This window comes from Pogona vitticeps, chromosome 4 (assembly GCF_051106095.1).
Source record: "Pogona vitticeps strain Pit_001003342236 chromosome 4, PviZW2.1, whole genome shotgun sequence".
Lineage (NCBI taxonomy): Eukaryota > Metazoa > Chordata > Lepidosauria > Squamata > Agamidae > Pogona > Pogona vitticeps.
In genome coordinates, this window is record NC_135786.1 from 53,394,473 (window position 1) to 53,416,203 (window position 21,731).

Sequence of the window (21,731 nt, forward strand, 5' to 3'; positions counted from 1 at the left end):
GTGCTCGTGGATTCATCCCTGAATTGGGATGTTCAAGTCTCAGCAGTGGCCAAGAGTGCATTTGCACAATTAAAACCAGTGCACCAGCTACGTCTGTTTCTTGAGAGATCTGATCCTGACTGGATTACTGTAATGCGCTCTATGTAAGGCTGCCAATGAAAAGTGTCAGGAAACTTTAGTGCAGGCTTGTCCAACCTGCGGCCCAAGGGCCGCATACGGCCCAGGTCGGCTCATAATGTGGCCCAGTGCAAATTTTTATTTTAAAAAAAATTCCAAAGTTTCAAGTTACACTGCCGGCACTTGCGGCTGGAATGCGGCTGCGGCACGTCACAACGGCCGGGGGGGGGGGGAGAGGGAAGGAAGGAAGGAGCAGGAGGGGAGGAGAGAGGGGGCTGTGTAACTGCATTGCGCCATCCCTGTCAATAGGTGGACCTCCTCCTGGCCCCATAATGGCACCGGAGTTGAAGCTGGCAGCCTCTGCTGTCTGAGATTGCAGCTGCCGATAAGCGCGCTTGGAGCGGGGCTGCGGAGGATGGCTAGGGCTGCCCCCACATGCGGCCCTAAACAAATTTATGTGTGGCCCAAACCAAATTTTCATCTTCTAATGTGGCCCAGGGAAGGTGAAAGGTTGGACACCCCTGCTTTAGTGGGTCCAAAACACAGTCAGACTGCTGACTGGCGCTAGTACAGGGATTACATAATCCTCCTGTTACAGAGCTCCACTGGCTGCCAATCAGTTATCGGGCACAATTCAAAATGCTGGTTTTAACTTACAAAGCCCTAAATGGCCTGGGTCCAAGCTATCTTGAAGAGTGTATCTCCCGTTATGAGCTGACTCAGGTGTTAAGATCATCAGGAGAGGCCTTTCTTTCAGTCCTGCCATCTTCTCAGGGGTGTCTGATGGAGACACAGAAGACAGCCTTCTCTGTTGCTGCTCCCAGACTTTGGAACTCCCTCCCACAGGAGGCCAGACTGGTCCCATCTTTGCTATCCTTCTGCAAGGAGGCAAATACCTTTCTCTTCAGGCAAGCCTTCCCTCAGTAACCAGCTAGCTGTGTGTGATATTTTAGATGAATTGTTATGCATTACTCCTTTGGCTGGATTTTTAGTACTAGTGTTTTCCATTTTTGTGTTTTCCATTTCTCAGAGTGACATTTTTTAAAAAATTCTGTACTTATTGATCTTTGCCTTAATATTGCCTGTTAATGATGTAAGATGCCTCCTTATTCATTGTTCGTAGTTTTAAATATCATATTTCTATGATGTTAACCACCATTTATACTCCTTGTTTTCAACTTTAAATATTGTCTTTCATTGTTGTAAGCCACCTTGGGTGCTTTTCAAGGGGAAAAGCGGGGTAAAATGTTTTAAATAAATAAATAAAAATAAATATTCTCTGTCAAAACAAGACTAGGAGAGGACTGTGGTACTGATCATGAAATGTTTATCTAACATTAGAGTCAACTCCACTTCATGACTCTTTACAGACTTTGTGGTGGTAAAGAAGAATTCCAGTGCCTGTGGATTCTAGCCCATGTTCGGTCAGACTTGTTCTAGATTTTCCATCATTATCACTCGTGTTACAGTCCTCCATGTTTCATTTCCGGCTGCTCACAAATAAACTAGGGGGCTAGTTTGGTTTCATTCATGGGAGGGCTACGTAAGGATAATCAGGTCTTCTGCACTGGCCATCTCCCCATTCCAGACTTCTAAACCATCATGGTAATATTGTTTTTCTTATACTGTATTAGTTGCACCATCCTCATAAGCAAGTAGCATATACGTATGTTTTTCTATTCTGCCTGCATCATCCCTAAATGGGTAGGCTCAATAAAGGAAGGCATAGCCTTTCATTTCCAGGATTTAAGCAGGATTAATTATTAGACTTTTTGATGGATTCCTACTGTGGTGTAGTGGTAGTGTGATGAACTAGGAGTCAGGAGACCAGGGTTTGGATTTCCACCTAATCATGGAAACTCACTGTAGCAGTGGAACTGGTATAACCACTTCTTAAATATCTCATATACTTCAAAAGCCCTATTAGGGTCACTGTAAGTTGGTTCTGACTTGATGACATAGAACAGTTTTGATGGTTCAACAGTGCATAACTATAACAACTCTTTATTAAAAAAATTAATGGGAATTATGATTTGCTGTGGTCCATGGGGTCACAAAGAATTGGACACGACTTAACGACTAAACAACAACAATGGTTTGCATTGCTTCAAAGACTTTGTAATAATGGTGAGTGCAGAGATGTGTAAGCCTGGATGAAATAAGTATTGATTCTTGATTTTCAGACTTTTTCACTGTCTCCATGTGTGTGTCTGTGGGGTCAGTAGTCGTCACAGATAGAAATTTAAAAGTTCCCCAAATGGGCATGTACTAGTCAATTTAAAACATATGCGCAATATCGATCCACCAGGTACTTCAATGTTGTTTGAAGTTTTTAAAAGACTCAGACGCTAACTAGAAAATCTTGTTCAAAGGCAATGGTGTTCAAAACAAAGCCTTTCCCTCCCCCCCATGGGCGTGCGGTGTTGCCAGGGTAACACAGCGGTAGGGGAACTCCTTGATGATGTCACCAGGACGCGACAGACGCCTTTCCTTTTTATCAACTATGGCTGAAGTGGGGGAGTCTTCCCGGGAAGATGCAGTTCTTCCTCCCGTTGTATCTTCCCCGTCGTCTACCGAGGAGTCCTCTGTCGTTGCTCCAGTAGTAGTCGAAGAGCAGGAAAAAGAGCCAGAACTGAAGGAGGAGGTACAGGCTATCGAGGTGGGTAGGAAAAGGACGCGGCGCGTACAAAGTTCCCATAGGTACACCCTTTTCTCACTGCCTGCCCGGCCATTGGGGTAACTGTTCCGTAGATGCCGAATTCTGGCTCCATGATAGTTCGCGGCTTAGGGTGGCTGATTATGTTTTTCAGGTGTCCATAGTTAGGAGAGACGACCTCTTTTATGACGACGTTTACTATCTGGGGAATGTATTTGAAGTATTCTTAGATACGTAAACACACGGCCTCTTCCATATCTCTGGAAGTAGTTATCTCGTTTGGATTACGACTGTATACGTGTCGTGTAAATACATATGAACGCAAAATCATCTTATGGGTCCTTTTTGTCGGTTTAGTAAAGCATCCTCCTTTGGAAGGTAGCACAAGACAGGCTATTGCAGAATAAATGAATAGTATTAGAAAGAACTAAAAAGAATATTAAACTTCCACAATATGTAAGGGGAGGAGATTACCTTTATTGTTTATTTATGTGTTTATATATAAAACTATTACATATGCTTGTAATTTTAATACAAGAAAGGAGATCTAAGGACATAAGTACAGCATCAGTGTTTTAATTTGTGGTAAAATATGTCTGTTCCTCTGACCCATGTTTTCATACTGTATGAATCGTGAGTAGTACATATCAAGGACAAAAAAGATGAAAATAAAAATACCAACATTAAGTATCCAAATGATTTATTTCTGTACAAGCCTTTTGTTAAAGCAGACAAACAATTCAGACCACATATGTGGTAACAGTGGATTAAATCCAGCATTCCACTGGTGGTTTGAGGACTTTTTTCCCAACTGGAAACAAAATCCAGAGGGGTTTCAAGGCCATAAAGCCTGCTTTTGATGCTTCGTCAGGGGGAGAACAACTGGAAGAGAGAATATTCTTCCTCTCATAACATTGGATCTTACTGTTCTGCCAGTAGAATATAATAATTGGTCCCATGCCTTCAATGGCTAGTGTCCACTATTATAAATTTATGGTATGTAGTGACTAGAATGTAAAATTCGTGGTGAATGCTTAATATCGGTGACAAAGTAAGCATAGAAACAAAGCCTAGCTGAATATCTTTTTTTTAACTAGATAAAAAACAATGAACCTTCTGAGCTCATCCTTGGTGAAATGGAAGAGTCTACATCACAGTCTTGTGCAGCCAAAAAAATAAAAATAGAGATAAAGGAGAAAAAAGAAAAAAAGCATAAAGTAGATGAAGATGAAATACAAAAAATGCAGTGAGTAGTTTTCAATTTACATAGCATGTAGCTTGTGTTGAAATGTTAAACTATTATGTAAAACTCTAAGCTTAATACTGTATATTTAAGAAGCCAGACAGTTTTTTTCTGCCTGTTCTGATTCAGTAGGAGCAGAAGAGAGGATGTTTGATTTTTAAAAATCATTGAGTTTTATCCACCTTATTCTGAATGGAACATGGCTGACAGGATACTTGTGCTGATGAAACCTCTGTGATCTCACCCTGAAACATTACCTTAGAAGTTCCTTTGTGCCATATATAGGCTTTCTTAGGGTACTGCTGCCATCAGGGTCTTTGTTAGATAAATTGTTGCTATTGTGTTTGTCTTGAATTTTTTCAGCCTATGACACCAGATTTGGTGGACAAAGCGCTTGATCGCTGCCAGGCCACCACTTCCTCTCTTGACCCTTGCCTGGCCTGGCTAATCAGAGTAGCCAGGCCTGTAACAATGGAATGGGCTACTGCGATAATTAATGGGTCTCTCCAGGAGGACCTCTTGCCCTCAAGGAGACATTCATTAGGCTCATAAGAAAGAAACCTAATTTGGCAATTATAGGCCTGTCGCCAGTGTTTCTTTCCTTAGTAAAGTGGTCGAGAGGGTGGTGGCTGATCATCTTCAGGATCTTTTGGATGAAACCAATGCCCTGGATCCATTCCAGTCGGGCTTCAGGCTGTGCCACGGCACAGAAACGGCACTGGTTGCACTGTTGGATGACCTGTTGAGGGAGGCTGACGGGGGCAAAATGTCCTTGTTGGTCCTCCTCGATATCTCTGCCGCCTTCGATACCATCAACCATGGTATCCTCCTGGGGAGGCTCTCCGAGTTGGGAATCGGTGGCCTGGCACTTGCCTGGCTCCAATCCAATTTTTTTCCCCCAAGATGGCGCCGGTGGCAGTTGGCTGGCACTTTTCTCCACTGCACCGGCTTCCCTCTTGGGCCCCTTTTACTATTTTTGCTCTTCTTCTCTTCCTTTTTTCCTTTTCTCTTTTTTACTTTTCCCCAGTTGGCCTTCCCCCCTCGTTTTCTTTTTAATCGGTCGCCGTATTTAGAGCAGGACTGTGGGGACTAGATCTGGAGCTCAAACGCGGGGTCTGGAGCTGAAGCTCGGCTGTGGAGCCTCAGCTGTTTGACGGAGCGCGGAGCTCGGAGGCTCGGGAGCCTTTTTCTCAGGAGGAGGTGGGTGAGCGCTGGTGGGGAACAGGTTTTTGGGACCAAGCCCAAGCCCAGAGCGGAAACTGCCACTGAAGGGCAGAGGACGAAAAAAATCTGGAGGCTGTAGGCCCGGTGCCCCCCCCTTCTTCCCGACGAACTTGCCCGAGCTTGCCCGATCTGAGGCGGATTTGAGGTCTGGGAGCCCCGAAAGTCTTGGCTGTTGGTGAAGTGGAGCCGACCATTCCAGGCTCTGGTGGCAGGACAGCAGGGAAAAATTTCTGGGTGGCCGTGGAGGAGAGAGAGCTGTCTACTGTGGATCTTGGCTAGGCGGTCGCCATGTTGGGTTCCTAACGGCAGCCTTCCTCCTAGAGCTGGACTGCTCACCCTGCTGCTCTTGACCTATCTACAGAGACACCACACTTCCTCTTAAGGAAGGGTAAAGGAAAAGCTGGGGACTGAATATCTTTCTCCCTGGACTTTACTGTTCCTGATGCTCCCTATGCTCAATTTTAAGACCTATGTGATGCAACCCGTGAATAGCATCCTCACTCCGCTGTTTTTGCTGCTAATAACATCAACTTTAACAACTTCGAAAATAGCTCCAATAACATCAAGACTAGTAAAACTTAAAAGGACAAAATTAAGAGGTGGAGGAGGACAGACCTGGACTATATGTGGGGGGTAACTTCTTGGTGTTTTTTTAATGTAATTTTATATATGGGGCTCTTTGAATTGAGATTTTACTTATAATACAGTGGCGTCTTGACTTACGAACTTAATCCGTATTGGAAGGCAGTTCGTAGGTCGAAAAGTTTGTAGGTCGAATCTGCATTTCCCATAGGAATGCACTGAAAACCATTTAATCCGTATCTGCTCTTTTCCATCCATAGAAACTAATGGGAAACTAATGGGAAGCTGCTATTCCGTCTTCTGCCACTAGAGGGGGATATTTTTTATTTTTTTTCTTAGGTCAAGAAAAGTTCAGGAAAGGAGGGAGAGGCAGGGAACAGTTTTAAAAGCACTTTTGAAATCGTTTTTTTTTTTCCAACAAAGCCAATTTTAAAGCATGTTTTAAAGCATATTGTGCTGATTTTTTCAGCACAAAGACACACAGGCAGGCTTTTTAGGTGCTGAGCAAGCTTCCCCAAGCCTCTTCAGAGCCAGCCGATCAGCTGTTAGGTGGGGAGAGGAGGGGGCAGGAGCAGAGAAAAACACAAAATGGCTGCCAGGCTCCCTTCTGGGTGTCGGCTTTTATCTGTTTGCTGCTCTTTTTCCTGCAGTTCGGGGGCTACCAAGGCCTGGTAAGTGACTTTCTTTTATTTATTTTTAAGTTTCTGACCTTTTCCCCCCCTCCAGAAGCCTCTAAGGGGAGGGAGGGGCACTTTTTTCCTGTTCGTAACTCGAGGGAAGTTCATATGTTGAGTATGTAATTTCCCTATCGGGTGGGTTTGTAAGCTGAATTGTTCGTAAGTAGGGCCGTTCGTAAGTCGAGACCCCACTGTACTGTATAATATTGTATTTGTTTTTCTATTTGTATTTGTCCTGCACTTTTCTTTTAAGTTGCAGTATTATTTAGGGTTCTGTTCTTTACTTTCTTTTCTTTTTCATTGATATGGAGTGGAAGGCCTGTTTGCCCAGCAAGGGACCTTTTAACATCCCAGTGATCACGGGTAGAGGGAGATATGGCATTGGCGCAGTCCCTACTCGTGTCAGAAGAACAACGAACAGATGTTTGAAGGCTGTCTGTTGTTCAGAGACTGTGACCAGCCCTTAGTATCGAGGTAGCCAGCCCAGCCAGCCCTCCACTCTAACTCTGGTACTGTTGAACGCCAGGTCTGTAGCCAACAAGCCCCAGGTGATTCACGATCTTATCCTGGAGGAATATGCAGACCTGGCATGCATAACCGAGACATGGATCAGCGGGGAGGGGGGTCCTCCCCTGGCTCTTGTCTGTCCATCCGGTTATGCTGTCCAATACCAGGGTAGATTGGAGGGGCGTGGGGGGGAGTAGCCATTGTTTATATATCCAACTTGGAGGTTACTAGACGCTCCTCGGTGGTAAAGCCGGGTCTAGAGGCACTCCACGTGTCGATTGGGGCCAGAGAAGGTATTGGGATTTTGCTGGGTTACTGCGCTCCCCACGATCCAGCCACTTCCCTTCCGGAGTTGACCGACTTTATCTCTGCGGCACTATTGGGATCCCCAAGGCTTTTGGTCTTGGGTGATTTCAATGTGCATGCGGGAACAGAGGCATCTGGGTCAGGTCTTGAGTTCTTGGAAACCATGGCTTCCTTGAACATGTCCCAACATGTCAACGGCCCCACCCACGTGAGTGGTCACACACTGGACCTGGTCTTTTCCTCCAGCTGGAGCGAATGTGATTTGGTGGTGACAGACCTCGTGTCAGTCCCCTTATCATGGTCAGATCACCACCTAATAAAATATAACCTCACAGTGGCTCTCCCCCTCACAGGGAGCAGGGACCTATTGTTATGGTCTGCCCTCGAAGGCTACTGGATCCTGTTGGATTCCAGGATGCCATGAGAGGTGTTACAGCTGACCTGGCTAGCGCTCCTGTCGAGGCTGTGGTTGATAGCTGGTCCACTGCTGCCACCAGGGCCATAAACACGATCGCGCATAAACACCCTCTCCGTTGTAGAGCTCGGCCAGCGCCCTGGTTTAACTAGAACCTCCAAGCGCTGAAGTGTATGAGGAGAAGGCTAGAGCGTAGATGGAGGAAGAACCCGACGGATTATAACTGGATAACTGTTAAGGTCGCAACTAACCTTTACCTGAATAAGGTAAAGGCTGCATGTCGATCTTTCTTCGCTAACCGGATAAGCGAAGCGTCAAAACAGCAGGCGGAATTATTCCGTATAGTTCGTGACCTATCCGGAACTGGTTCGGGTGATAGGCCTCCCCCTAGTTTCTCACCTGACCAGTTTGCAGCCTTTTAAAAATCTAAAGTGGAGGCCATCCGCCAGGAGCTCTCTCCTTATTTGAATAGTGAGTCGAGCAGAGATGTCCAGTGCTCCGTCTTGCCCGGTAACTTTCGACACCTTTCAGCCTGTCATGCTGATTCTGTAGCCAAGGTGCTTGACCGCTGTCGAGCCACCACCTCCTCCCTTGACCCTTGCCCGGCCTGGCTAATCAAAGCAGCCAGGCCAAAAACAACAGAATGGGCCACAGCAATAATAAATGAGTCTTTCCTTGAGATCAGGTTTCCATCTGCCCTCAAGCAGACACTCATTAGGCCCATTAGAAAGAAACTTAATATGGCGGCGGACGAGATTGGCAATTATAGGCCCGTCGCCAATGTTCCTTTCATGAGCAAAGTGGTCCAGAGGGTGATCACTGATCAGCTTCAGGCCCACTTGGATGAGACAGATGCCCTGGATCCATTCCAGTCAGGCTTCAGGCCGCGCCACGGTACAGAAACAGCATTGGTCACCCTGTACGATGACCTGTTGAGAGAGGCTGACAGGGGCAAAGTGTCTCTGTTGGTCCTCCTTGACATCTCAGCGGCCTTTGATACCGTTGACCACGGTATCCTCCTGGGGAGGCTCTCTGAGTTGGGAATTGGTGGCTTGGCATTAGCCTGGCTCCATTCCTTCCTGGAGGACCGACCCCAGAGAGTACAGCTTGGGGAGAGTGTCTCGGCCCCGTGGAATCTCAATTGTGGAGTCCCACAGGGGTCGATTATCTCCCCAATGCTGTTTAATATCTATATGAGACCACTGGGTGGGGTCATTAGGGGGTGTGGAGCCTCATGTCATCAGTATGCTGATGACACCCGGCTTTACATCTCCTTTTCACCAACTGCAGGTGATGCCGTCCTGTCCCTCCAGCGCTGCCTGGGGGCTGTACTGCAGTGGATGCAGGAAAATGGGCTGAGGCTGAATCCGGACAAGACGGAAGTTCTGAGGGTGGGCGCCCTTGGGGTTGGTAGCCTGGGTGGCTCTCTCACATTTGGGTGTGTGTGTGACCCTGGCTGCTAAGAATGGGGTCCGCAGCCTGGGCATATATTTGGACCCGATGCTAACCATGGAAACCCAAGTGGTGTCGGTAGTTCGCACCGCCTTTTTCCATCTTTGGCGGATTGCCCGGCTGCGACCCTACCTTGACATGGGGGCGCTCACTACCTTGGTACATGCACTCATAATATCAAGACTAGACCACTGTAACGCGCTCTACATGGGGCTACCTTTGAGGCTGATGTGGAAACTTCAGGTGGTGCAGAATGCAGCGGCCAGACTCCTTACTGGAGTGAGAAAACACCAACATATTTCTCCTGTTCTGGCTAAACTGCACTGGCTGCCCATCCGTTTCCGCATTGACTTCAAAGTTGTAATGCTTACCTATAAGGCCCTAAACGGTTTAGGACCTCGATACCTGGCAGAACGCCTGCTCCCACCAAGATCTACTCGGATCACCCGCATGAGTCAGGAGGTGAGGCTGAGGAGCCTGACGCCGAGGGAGGCCCAGAGGGAAAAGACACGAAGCCGGGCCTTCTCGGCGGTGGCTTCTTGCCTTTGGAACAACCTTCCTCCGGAAATTCGCGAGGCCCCAACGCTGGGTACTTTCAAATGCCAACTGAAAACATGGATGTACATCCAGGCCTTCCCTCCTGTTAACTACTGATTTCTTTGCTTTGCTATTTATTATTTATTTATTCCTGCACTATTTGTTATTGTTGTATGCTAATGTTTTTATGTTTTTTTAAAAAATTGTTTTTGATATTCTGTAAGCCGCCCAGAGTGGTAGAATATACCAGATGGGCGGGATATAAATCGAACAAATAAAATAAAAATAAAAATAAATCCTACTTGGAGGACCATTCTCAGAGAGTTCAGCTTGGGGAGAGTGTCTCAGCCCCGTGGAGCCTCAATTGTGGGGTTCCGCAGGGCTCAATCATCTCCCCAGTGAAAAAAAAAAAGCAAAGTGTGCTGCTTATATACCGCCCCATAGCGCTTCAAGCACTCTCTGGGCGGTTTACAATTTAATTATGCAGGCTACACATTGCCCCCCCCCCCCCGCGAGCTGGGTACTCATTTTACCGACCTCGGAAGGATAGAAGGCTGAGTTAACCTTGAGCCAGCTACCTGGGATTTGAACCCCAGGTCGTGAGCACAGTTTTAGCTGCAGTACAGCGATTTAACCACTGCGCCACGAGGCTCCTAACATCTATATGAGGCCGCTAGGTGGGTTCATCAGTGGGTGTGGAGCCTTATGCCATCAGGATGCTGATGACACACAGCTCTACATTTCCTTTTCACCTACTTCAGTAGATTCAGTTCTGTCCCTTCAGTGTTGCCTGGAGGCTGTACTGCAATGGATGCAGGAGAATGGGTTGAGGCTGAACCCGGACAAGATGGAGGTTCTGAGGTTGGTTGGCCCCTCCATTGGCGGCTTGAGAAACTCCCTCTCTTTTGGGAGGATGTCTCTCACTGCGAAGAGTAAGGTTCACAGCTTGGGAGTGCATCTGGACCCGGCGCGCACCATGGAAACCCAGGTGGTGTCAGTGGTCCGCTCTGCCAATTACCATATGTGGCGGATTGCCCAGCTGCATCCCTATCTTGATAGTGGGGCCCTCACCACTCTGGTCCATGCACTTGTAATCTCGAGATTAGACCACTGTAATGCGCTTTACATGGGGCTACCTTTGAGATTGATGCGGAAGCTTCAAATGGGGCAGAATACGGCAGCCAGATTACTTAGTGGAACGAGAAAATTCCAGCATATCTCTCTCATTCTGGCTGCTTTGCATTGGCTGCCCATTTGTTTCCGCATTGACTTCAAAGTGTTAGGACCTCGATACCTGGCAGAACGCCTTCTCCCACCTAGATCTACTCGAGTCACTCGTCATAGCCAGGAAAGACGGCTGAGGGGCGTGACGCCGAGAGAGGTCCGGAAAGAAAAAACAAGAAACCGGGCCTACTCGGTGGTGGCTCCTAGACTTTGGAATAGCTTGATGCCAGAGATCTGCCTGGCACCCTTGCTGGATATTTTTTTTTAATTCTTTATTTTATTTAGGAACAGGGATAGAGGGTACAGAAAGAAAGAGGGGATAGGAAAGGAAAAATGGTTTTGGGGGATAGGAGAGCATAAAGTATAACATCATCCAATCAATTCATATTACTAATACATATCAACTTTTTGCTTTTTCACAGTTTGATTACCCTCCTGCTTTTATCTTATCATTTAATTTTAATTTTATTCTATGTTATTCCAACATTGTCTGGTAGCTGCTGCCATTTATACAATACATCCCATCGTTCAGTTTCTTTTTGAATTGAACAGTCTTTCAGCCCATCTGACAGAATATCCATTTTTTTCACTTCCCATATTTTCACCATAAAATTATCTGGTTTCAGTATCTCTGCCTCCTTAAGATTTTTGTCATAATGCTTTTTAATTTTGGAAGCTGCATGGGTCACTGGATAACTCTCTACTGCATTCATATTACCTGGTGTCATGTCTAATACAGACGATTCTAAAGTCTGTACAACTTCATTTAAGTTTTGTTTGGCATCTACTGTCCCCTCTTTCGTCCCTTTCATCAAATTTTCTATTTTGCTAAGACCTGCATTCACTTGCTGAAACCCTGTTAATATTAGCCTTTGTATATTAATCTGCCATTCCTTTTCTATTTCTTGCACCACTATTCCAGAACTTTGGGATTGAACAGACCAAGTCTCCATTTGTTCTTTTGAATTTTTGGGGTCCATCTCAGGCTTTGGGGTTTGTATAAATACCACAATAATCACCCCCTAGAAATCCTTCCACAGTTTCCACAATTTTATCAACAATTCAAACCCCTCATCATAAACCTCCCCTTAGATCTCCCTCCAATCTTTGTCCAAATATTGTGGTATAAAAATCAACTTTAGCCCAGCAAATACAATATCAATTAGAACCGTGACGCAGTTATTTCTTCTTCTCCTGAGTTCAGCAAGCTTCTATTATTAGACTCACACGTGGTCACAAACAAAACAACAGTCACAGAGTCTCAAACTGTCCAGTAGATTGTCCTTGGAGCTCGTCTTGTGATCTTCATTAACCCCTTAATGCTCCTTAGTCCAGTTGGCCACGTCAGCTCCTTCTCCCGAGAACCACCAGATTCTATTATTTATAGTTCACAAAGTCCAGAGAAGGCAAAGAGTAACGTATCCCAGCCACACTGCATCCACCGAAGTCTCTTAAATCCAGTCAGACGGTGTTGCTGTCTGGGATTCTTCTTCAGAAACATAAGATTTATTTTTCCATCTCAGACTCTCGGCTTTAAAATCAGCCTGGCGTTTTAATAGTTCACTTGGAGAAGCTTAGTTTCGCTTTTGAGTCAGACTGATAAGATAAACCCGCCGCTGCATTTATTCTTTCCGCCAAATATTTTCATTCTTATTTCAGCTTAATGAGGCTGTTTCATAAATCAGAGGCTTCGGCTTACTTACTTGTTATATATTTTTAGTTTATATTGATTGCTCTCCTCTCCCCCGGTAAAGGGTTCCTCGCGGCTCAGTGCCAAAAAATGGCGCCCGCTCCAGTCCGTGCACGGTGATTTCTTCAGAAGAAAAAAGTCCGGGTCTGCCTCCCTTTCTTCTCCTTCTGCTGCTCACCATCTGCTTCAGAGAGACTTCTTCTAGACTCTCCTTTGATCCCCATTTCAAAAGGGGGATCCCGGACCGGAGGGTTCCAGCTTTTTCCAGAGAGAGCTCCTCTCTGGAGTTGCTGGCAGCACCGCAACAAAGCCCCGCCTCCACCCTTGCTGGATATTTTTAATAGCCAATTAAAACTTGGCTCTTTAGGCAGGCCTTCTCTCCTGCCAATACTTGATTTTTATTTTTCTTGTTTTTTGTTGTTTATCCTCCCATCTTGATTATATTATTATTGTAGATTTTAATTGTTGTTTTAAAATCTGTTTTGTGTATAATATATTGTGAGCCGCCCTGAGTAGCCGTCATTCAATCCTCCTGTGCTCCCCTTACTTTGTAATTTAATTACAGTATAATACAAAATGAAAACTGTAATGCAACATTAATGTTAACATTATAGAAGCAAACAATGGATCAAGCGTATTATTAATTTAATTGAATGGTACACTATTGTATCTCCTGACATCAACAACTATATAGTGGTGTAAGTTTTGAAAATGATATTAGTGTTAAAGTGATGCTGCTAAATCTGTGCTATAACTATTGTTTCCTCTAGAATATTAGTTTCCTCTTTTTCTGAAGAACAACTAAATCGTTATGAGATGTATCGCCGGTCAGCATTTCCTAAGGCTGCTATTAAAAGGGTAAGCCTGTGTTTCATGCCAGATTAAAATTTATCAAATTAACCTATAGATGTGGGTAGATTATAATCTATGAATATAGAGAAAGTACAGTGGTGCCTCGATTTATTAGCTTAATTGGTTCCGGAACTCTGGTTGTAACTGGAAATGGTCGTAAGTCGAAGCACCATTTCCCATAGGAATGCATTGAAATGCAATTAATCTGTTCCGGCTGAAGAAAAAAATCACCAAAAAACCCACAACAGTGTAAGACCCATCAGAAACGCGATTAATCCATTCCGGCCAAAGGTGGAGTATGAAGAGAAAAGCAATCAAACTGTGCAAGACCCATCGGAAATGCAAAAAAAGCAAAGCAGAAAGCAAACAAACTGCAAGACCCATCATAAATGCAAAAAAGCAAAGCAGAAGTAAACCATGCAAGAACCATCGGAAATGCAAAAAAAGCAAAGCAGAAAGCAAACAAACTGTGCAAGACTCATCAGAAATGCAAAAACCAAAGCAAAAAGCAAACCCTCCAAGATGCATCATAAATGGGGAAAAAACCCAAAAAGCAAACAATCCCCCAAAGACCCATCAGAAATGGGGGGGGCAAACAAACCCTGCAAGACCCATCACAGCATAGAAACATAATCCCAGCACCCAGCCCAAAACCACACTGCAAAACCCACCCAGAACAGTATTTAGAAAGCAGAAAGCAGCACCTTACCTTACCAGGCAGTCCAAAGCCTCACATTCTGTGTGCCTTTTTTTGTGAAAGAGAGAGAGTTGGGGGGGGGGAAGAGATTGAAAGCTAGAAGAAGGAGTAGAAGAGGGAAGTAGCAGCAGATAGGGTGATTTCTAATTTGTATTTTTCTGCTTCTTAGTGGAGTTGTACAGTAGATGGATGAGGTTGGGTAGGGCAGTATTACAGTGAATGTGTACCTGGCTTGCCTCACTGTTTATATATCTGAATTATCTGTCCTTCCTGGCTTCACTCTCCTTTGGCTGCTACGCCTGAGACACAGTGGGTATTAGGTACTGCTGTAGGTAGGGTCTTTAGTTAGGTAGTAAGGTGGGTAGTCCATGCCTCACTCAAGTAGTTACTTCCCCCTTCCCTCTCTTTCTAGGCAGAAATATTGCAATGCATAAGTAGAAGGCTACCTGCCTTATACTCGCTGGATAGTTTAGTGATGTAGGTATCTGTGGAGTTAGAGGTTGGTAGTTCAATTCCCCATTGCATCCCAGAACTAGCCTATGTAGCTTTGGGCAAGCCGCACAGTCTAAGAGCACCCTGCTGCTACAAATATTGTTACTGTATAATAATGTTCAGGATTAGAAATGTAAAATTCACACCTACAAAAGTGAATACAGTATTCAATCTTTTCTCTCTTCTCAGTTGATCCAGTCAATTACTGGCACATCTGTCTCTCAGAATGTGGTTATTGCCATGTCAGGAATCGCCAAAGTCTTTGTTGGAGAGGTAGTAGAAGAAGGTAAATATCGAAAGAATAACCCAGAGATCAATAAATGTCAATGTCACGTTCTCTTGATTGGAATGGCAGCATAACATTGGGCTAATGAAAATGGGACTTTTAACCTGTTTCTCCCACTTGTAGTTATCAGTTATGCAAGCACTAGCTTCCGTAGGTAAAAATCTAGAACCATGTGAAGTATGTCCTCACATTTCTAAGACAATTGTAGGTTATAGCTAGGGTACCCATTTTCTCTTTTTGATTCCTCTATGCAAATTACAAGTGTATATCTAAATATAGGAGTACATGCTTTAATGGAAGCAATTTCTGTTATGATTGGTTGAGAACTTACGATATCAAGGGATATGTATAAAATAAAGTTTCCTTTTTGTTTGCGGAAGTATAACAGATTTTGCAGTCATTGTGTATAACCCAGTTGTACTGAATTGACAGATTTACACAAAAGACTTGCTTTTGTTTTTTGTCCAGCACTAGATGTATGTGAGAAGTGGGGAGAATTACCACCTCTGCAGCCCAAACACATGCGTGAAGCAGTCCGACGCCTGAAATCGCGAGGACAAATCCCTAACTCAAAATATAAGAAAATTCTCTTTCATTAGAGAGGAAATGAGAGAGGTGTCTGCAAGTGTGACAGGGACTTTAAGATGGACTGAATGATTTTTTTAATATATTGCTGATGATGTTTTCAGTTTGCTTAGAACGACCCCATAATGCATTCCTATAATGAAGATATTTCCAAAAGAAATATCCTAACTCTAAAGTCCTGCACCCCTGACAACAGAAACTACTGTATATGCAATGTTATTTGGAGTGAATATGGAAGTACTTTTTAAGTACATAGATGTAACAAGCTTTACAATAATATTATAATAAGGCAATGTCAAGCTTGTTGGACATTATTTAAGATCTCTTTTTAAAGGAAAAAAAAGGTAAGGACAGAGCGGTAAGAATGAAAATTACAATATCCATAACAAAGGGACTATAATTTGCAAATTGCTTTCTTAGAAAGTACTGTATCTCTATGAAAACAAGTGCAATACCTCAAGCTTAACTTACAAGTAGTAAAGGTAATATGTTGTATGAAATTTCATTGTTTTGAAAATTTTCATGTAAACTTCCACTGTACATATTCCTACTAATGACACTGATATTGTTAGTCTAATAAATATGAAGTGGATAGCCTACATTGGTGAAGATGTTTGTGATGTGCATATTACCATGCACAACATATATTAGTAGTCAAAGTCATGGAGATTGGGGCCATTACTCTTGATGGAATGACCCCATTACCAGATATGATGAACCTTTGTGTATCAATTTTTGGAGAACATGAGGAATACGCATGCTGTTGCACTCAATTTCTTTTCCTTAGGGCTGTGGTTGGGCACAGCTAAAACAAAATGCTGGGTTTCATAGGGCTGCTGTTCTGTTTGTCACTGAAAGAAAAGGATACGTTATTGAAATTCATCAGTTTTCTGGTGATGAAATAGGAAGTTATACATAACAAGTCAACAGAAACGGAGGTTAATAAGTTTAATGTGTAACTTTTAAAAGTGGTTCACAGAACCAGTACAATGATAGAAGAAAATGATATAGTGTAACAAATACAAACGCAATACTGTTGAAGGCTTAGATTCAAGTCCAATTTATGCCCAGTGCTCTGTGTATTCTCACAGCATTCTTAGCAGCACTTATAAGAAATTAGAAGTAGTCTACAATAAATAAGACCTTCTTTGTATTTCAGTTATAGCATTTCACAAGTAGTTTTTCCTGTTGACTTCTCTTCAAATGTAAATATAGCAGTGAAAAAAGTGTTTTTATAAACAGAACCACACTAATGTAATTTAGCCACCAAACATATCTATATCAGTTTCAGTGGCTTTCCTCTTTATCCTTGTTGGACACTTAGAGGAATAAAAGTCTTCAGCACAGAGAGGAAGCATCTGGACCATAAATACCACAAGAAGCTGATAAACAAGGTCTCTCTATGCGACTGATAATTACAGCCAAACTGTACCATACTATTTGCCTATCCCTGTCTTTTTTATATTTTGCCCTCTTTTAAGCCAATTTAATGTGTTGAAAGTTGCTAGAAAATGTTCAGTAGAAGTGCAAACATCAGACCAGTGCAATTAAATACTCACTTTGAGTACATTTCTAGTATAATCTTTTTACATCTGCAATATGCTCCACTTTAAAATTCAAATGAACAGAAAGCAATGGGTACAAAATTTAAAAATTTTATGTGAGTAAGACTATCTTTCCTCCTTAATCATGGAGAAGAAATCAGGCACATACAGTCTTGTTTACATGAAAGCTGTCTTTGGGCAATTGATCAGGGATTGTAGATCTTTAAAACGCCAGGATGTAATGTCCTTATGTACATTCACTAGTAACTGTGGAATAACTATGTTGGTTTCTGATCAGAAGCTCTATGTTTGCAGAACACTTGTTTCTACAGGCAGCTTACTGGTTTAACAGAAAGCACACAATTATCCTTAATATGTGTTCATTGATGTTTCCTCTTAGTACTATTTCATACAGCAATAGCATTGTCAGGCTTATAAAGTTTCCAGACTTCAAGCTCTCCCAAGTCTATTTAATTAGGCAAAACTGGATTAACACATAAGGGGAAACTATAAAACACACTATACTCTTTGGATAAAGAGTCTTCTGCCATTGTATTAAAGAAGGGCTGTCTCACTGGGGCATTATCCAATATGGAGAGAGTGAATCTTGTTTATTCCCATGCATGGACAATCTGAGCACAATGCTGCAAAAAGGATGCTCCAGGAAAAAGGCAGAAGCAAAACCAGTTCATTGCACAGAAAATGAACAAGCAGGAGATACAGCACATGCAAACTGATATACAGAAATCACCACTGTTGAATTAATGAAAGTGACAGTGCCGCAGCACAGCTGCAAAGCTTTCTGGCGTTCAGCAGCCATGTGCTTGCCTCAAGGGCTAGTGAATTATGTCAGGGAACCGAAGAAAGATTTCTTCCCCTCCCTTCAGAACGAACTCATTTTAAGCTGCTTTCTCTGATTCACATAGTGAAGGTCACAGACTGACTGCTCCAAGGCAGTCAGATCAAGGCAAACAAACAGATGCCGGAGACAAAAAATTCATTTTGCAGCTGTAGTGGAAGGCTTGTGTTGCCATCAGCTACCAATTGCTTAACAAGTCCTAGATGAAAAATTGCAAAAACTATTTCATTCCGGCATTTTATTCACAATCAAAAGATAGGGATAATTTAAAGCAAAATTGCTGGTTATTAGATTACAGCCTACTAGCCTAGCCATATTCCATTTTGTCATTTACATCTTAAGTGCCCTCTATGATTTTGTATGGTTATTACACAACAACTATGTTCTCAGACTACTCATGGTGTTAAGTACAGTATTATGTTATGGCACACTATATTCTTTTCTTTAAAAAACTGGCAGCACTACTTGCAAACTCCTTTCCATTACATTTTAGGATTGTGACTTAATGTATACACTGTGACTACAGTGCTGGCCAGCTTCTAGCCTCCTCTATGCCATCCTTAATTTTGATGAACTGTATGTTCTGAAGAACTCCGTAAAGCTTGCACACCAAAACATTTGCATTGCATTGGCTTAATAAAAAATAAGTTTTTTTTTCCTTACAGGCAGCACAACAACCTTTAAATTTTGTGTTGGATATTTACAGGTGGTTTAAAAATACCTCTGACATATTACCCAGTTTCTGTAATCAATCCTGTACAATAGTATGTATATTCTTTCTAAAAGTATTATGTTTCATTTCAAAACAAAAATGCAAAAACAATGGCTTAAATCAATACAATGTCTCTGGTAGTACTGAGATGTTCAGCTCTGCCCCCCCCCGTGACCCTTCCCAACACCAAATGTCAGATTCATGTTTTCCCACCCTCAAGTTGGTTTTGAGGGTGCATACGGGGGTGAGGAAGGCATGCAGAGAAATAGTATTTTCCCACTTCTGCTAGCAGAGACCATTTAATGGCTAACTATTCTTCAGACTTTCATCTACTTCATCTTTTTAGTAGCTATGTTTATGCATGGCTACATTAAACATTATGACCACTCCAATTTTAATATTTAAAATGTTACCCTTCTTTTAAAAATGTAAATGAAGTGTCAGGCTGGTTGCATTTCCTTTCTTCCTTCTTTTTTGGCTGGAAAAACAGCACTTAGCACAGGCAAATACAGACCAACATAGCTGCTTTCTTAAAGACAAAACTAGCCTTCTGCACTTACACACATGGTTTGGCAAGTACTACTATGACCTTCTTGCTACTAGAATATGCTGCATATGTGTGATATCAATCTGATTCGGAATCACACATTAAAATAGTGATGCAATATTATAAACACCTGGATAAGAACTAGCCTAAATATGACATGAATTGCAATCTATTTGCATTCAAATGTTGTAAGTGGCTTTTTAATAGAGTTTAATTGCAGTTAGAGCCTGCATGCCTCTTAGGAAGGATTATGACCAATCCTTTTCACATTTAGCTGTTTTTCACCAAAGCTTTACTCAACATAATACCCTCTAGATCAGGGGTGGCAAATTAATTTCTGTGGGGGGGGACATGAAAAATCTGAACTGTGTTCGGGGGCCGAACCAACTTTGCTTAAAAATAAAATGGAACAGTGATGTTATGATTGTTTTTATTTTAAACTTGTTAATCTTCACAAATACTAAAGAGGTTTTTTTGCGGTATGTTAAAGATAAGCAATTGATCAACTTTAGACAAAAAGCTATAATGTTCAAAACTGTCCGCGGGCCGGACAGGAGCGGTTCGCAGGCCATATGTGGCCCTGGGGCCGCACTTTGCCCAGGTCTGCTCTAGATAGATGCTTTGGAATGCAACTTTCAATATCTTTGATCAGTAGCTACCCTGGCTGGGGCTAATGGGAGTCACATTCAAAAATTATCTGAAGGGTACCATATTGGCTAAGACTGATATAGAATATTAACTTCAGGGTCTATGGATAGACCTCAGAAGGTACATGAACTGGGCCCAAAAATGATTTTTCCTTCTGTTTTTGTAGAGATTTTTTATGATTTGTCTACATGAAGGAAACCGGTTTCAAATGTAAGAGAATAAATTGAATAGAGAGAGAGAATGTGTTTAAGTGTAATTGTGTGGGGGAAAGGAGTTCACAGCTTTCATCAGATTCTCAAAAGGGAAAGAATAAATATTAAGAACCATTGCTCGTATATAATCATCACAACCATCATAAAATTGCACAGATGGAAGAAAAGCTATGGATCATCAAGCCCAATCTCTGTCAAAGAGGCACAGTGGGGAATCGAACTCCCAACCTCTGGCTCCACAGCCAGATGTCTAAACTGCTGCACAGGGTGCACAACCGTTTTCTTGGTCATTGCCTGAAATGGTACTTTAAAAAGAAATCAAACTAAACAATCCTCAATAAAAACACCAGTAGAAAGAAAACGGCAATTTGAAGTAGAATAGGAAGCTGACAGAGAAGGGATGTGTGTCAGTTATCATAAGCTTTGTCATCAAAAAACCTTACTTTTTGCTACACAAAGAATGCAATATAGGATTGCTGTGGAGTTTGGTAGACATCTAATTTCTTTGATCACAGGAAGTAGTTACTTCATCTATAGCAAGAAAAGGTCTTTTGCTCGTATTGCTGAATTGTGTAAACTTGTTTGATGTGCAGAGGTGCAGTCTTGTGTTGGCCCAAATCCAACTGCCAATTTACACTTGCATAAATTAAAATGGAAGTAAGTTAAGGCAGAAAAATACTCTTCATTAATTAAGGTACTGTATTTATTGCATTCTTCCATGCATGCTCAGGAACACAATCGCTGCCTTGTTAATTAGAGGCAGTCTCCTGCTGTGACTCAAGCCAACCCATTTACACAAGCATAAATCAGCAGTTGGATTCTGGCCATCAGTTTAATGATGGATTCCTGCACCCCACCAACACATGAAACTGAAAACCCTTTGCCACCCAGAGGGTCTAAAAATACGAAACTAAATTGGAAGGGTTTCTGCCTGGCCCAATTTGCAAATAGACTAGACCTGTTTATTCTTAATGGAGCAATCAGTGAGAATTTCCCAGGGAAATTAACATACTGGTCAGGAAATGGAGCCAGGACTATTGACTTTGTCGTCCCCTCACACAATCTGCTAAAATTAGTAACCTGTCTGGAGGTTGGGACACATTAGGACAGTGACCACCTATGAATTCTCCTGAAACTTTGTTGTTTAGTCGTGTCTGACTCTTCGTCTCCTGAAACTAGGGATCAAGTAATCTATATATCAGAGAAGCCTGATATAGATCCTATGCCCAATTCTGGCTACAAAATAATCAAATGGATTAGTAAAATAGAGTCTGGATTTTCTTAACTCAGTTGAAGCAGCACAACTCTGTAGTAGAATTGTTAACAAATTATCTGACACTTGCTTTCAAGCCTATCTTGGGGTGGCAAGAGCCTTTGTCTGAATATCCCCGGGTAGTTCAATAATTTAGGTATCTAGCTGTGGAGCCAGAGGTTGACAGTTTGATTCCCCACTGTGCCTCCAGGGAGACGAGCCAGCCAGTGTGGCTTCTGGGGCAAGCTGCAGAGGCCCAGAGAAGAGAATGGTAAGCCGCACCTGGAAAGCTCTGAAAAAGGGTCCCCATAAGTTCAGAATTGACTTGATGTCATATGATGATTAACCTGTCTTTACGCAACCAAAAAAACACTCTCATGAGTGCACAGTAGCAAAAAAGCAGTTAGTAATGAGA

The 21,731-nt window shown here is 42.8% G+C and overlaps 1 protein-coding gene across 1 annotated transcript; it reads left to right on the forward strand.

Annotated features, from left to right (window-relative positions):
• The first annotated feature begins 2,489 nt into the window (after window positions 1-2,489).
• On the forward strand, window positions 2,490-16,141 carry TAF11 (TATA-box binding protein associated factor 11). The gene is made up of 5 exons (XM_072997408.2): window positions 2,490-2,776; window positions 3,871-4,019; window positions 13,401-13,488; window positions 14,861-14,957; window positions 15,426-16,141. The coding sequence occupies exons 1-5, from the start codon at window positions 2,576-2,578 to the stop codon at window positions 15,554-15,556; spliced, it is 666 nt and encodes a 221-aa protein (XP_072853509.2). The 5' UTR covers window positions 2,490-2,575; the 3' UTR covers window positions 15,557-16,141.
• The last annotated feature ends 5,590 nt before the right edge of the window (window positions 16,142-21,731 follow it).

What these genes read in the sequence shown, in the direction of transcription:
- TAF11 (XM_072997408.2), top strand. Translation starts at nt 2,576, where the DNA reads ATGATGTCACCAGGACGCGACAGACGCCTTTCCTTTTTATCAACTATG. An exon ending in AGGAGGTACAGGCTATCGAG is followed by an intron (nt 2,777 to 3,870) that starts GTGGGTAGGAAA and finishes TTTTTTAACTAG; the next exon opens with ATAAAAAACAATGAACCTTC. An exon ending in CTAAGGCTGCTATTAAAAGG is followed by an intron (nt 13,489 to 14,860) that starts GTAAGCCTGTGT and finishes CTCTCTTCTCAG; the next exon opens with TTGATCCAGTCAATTACTGG.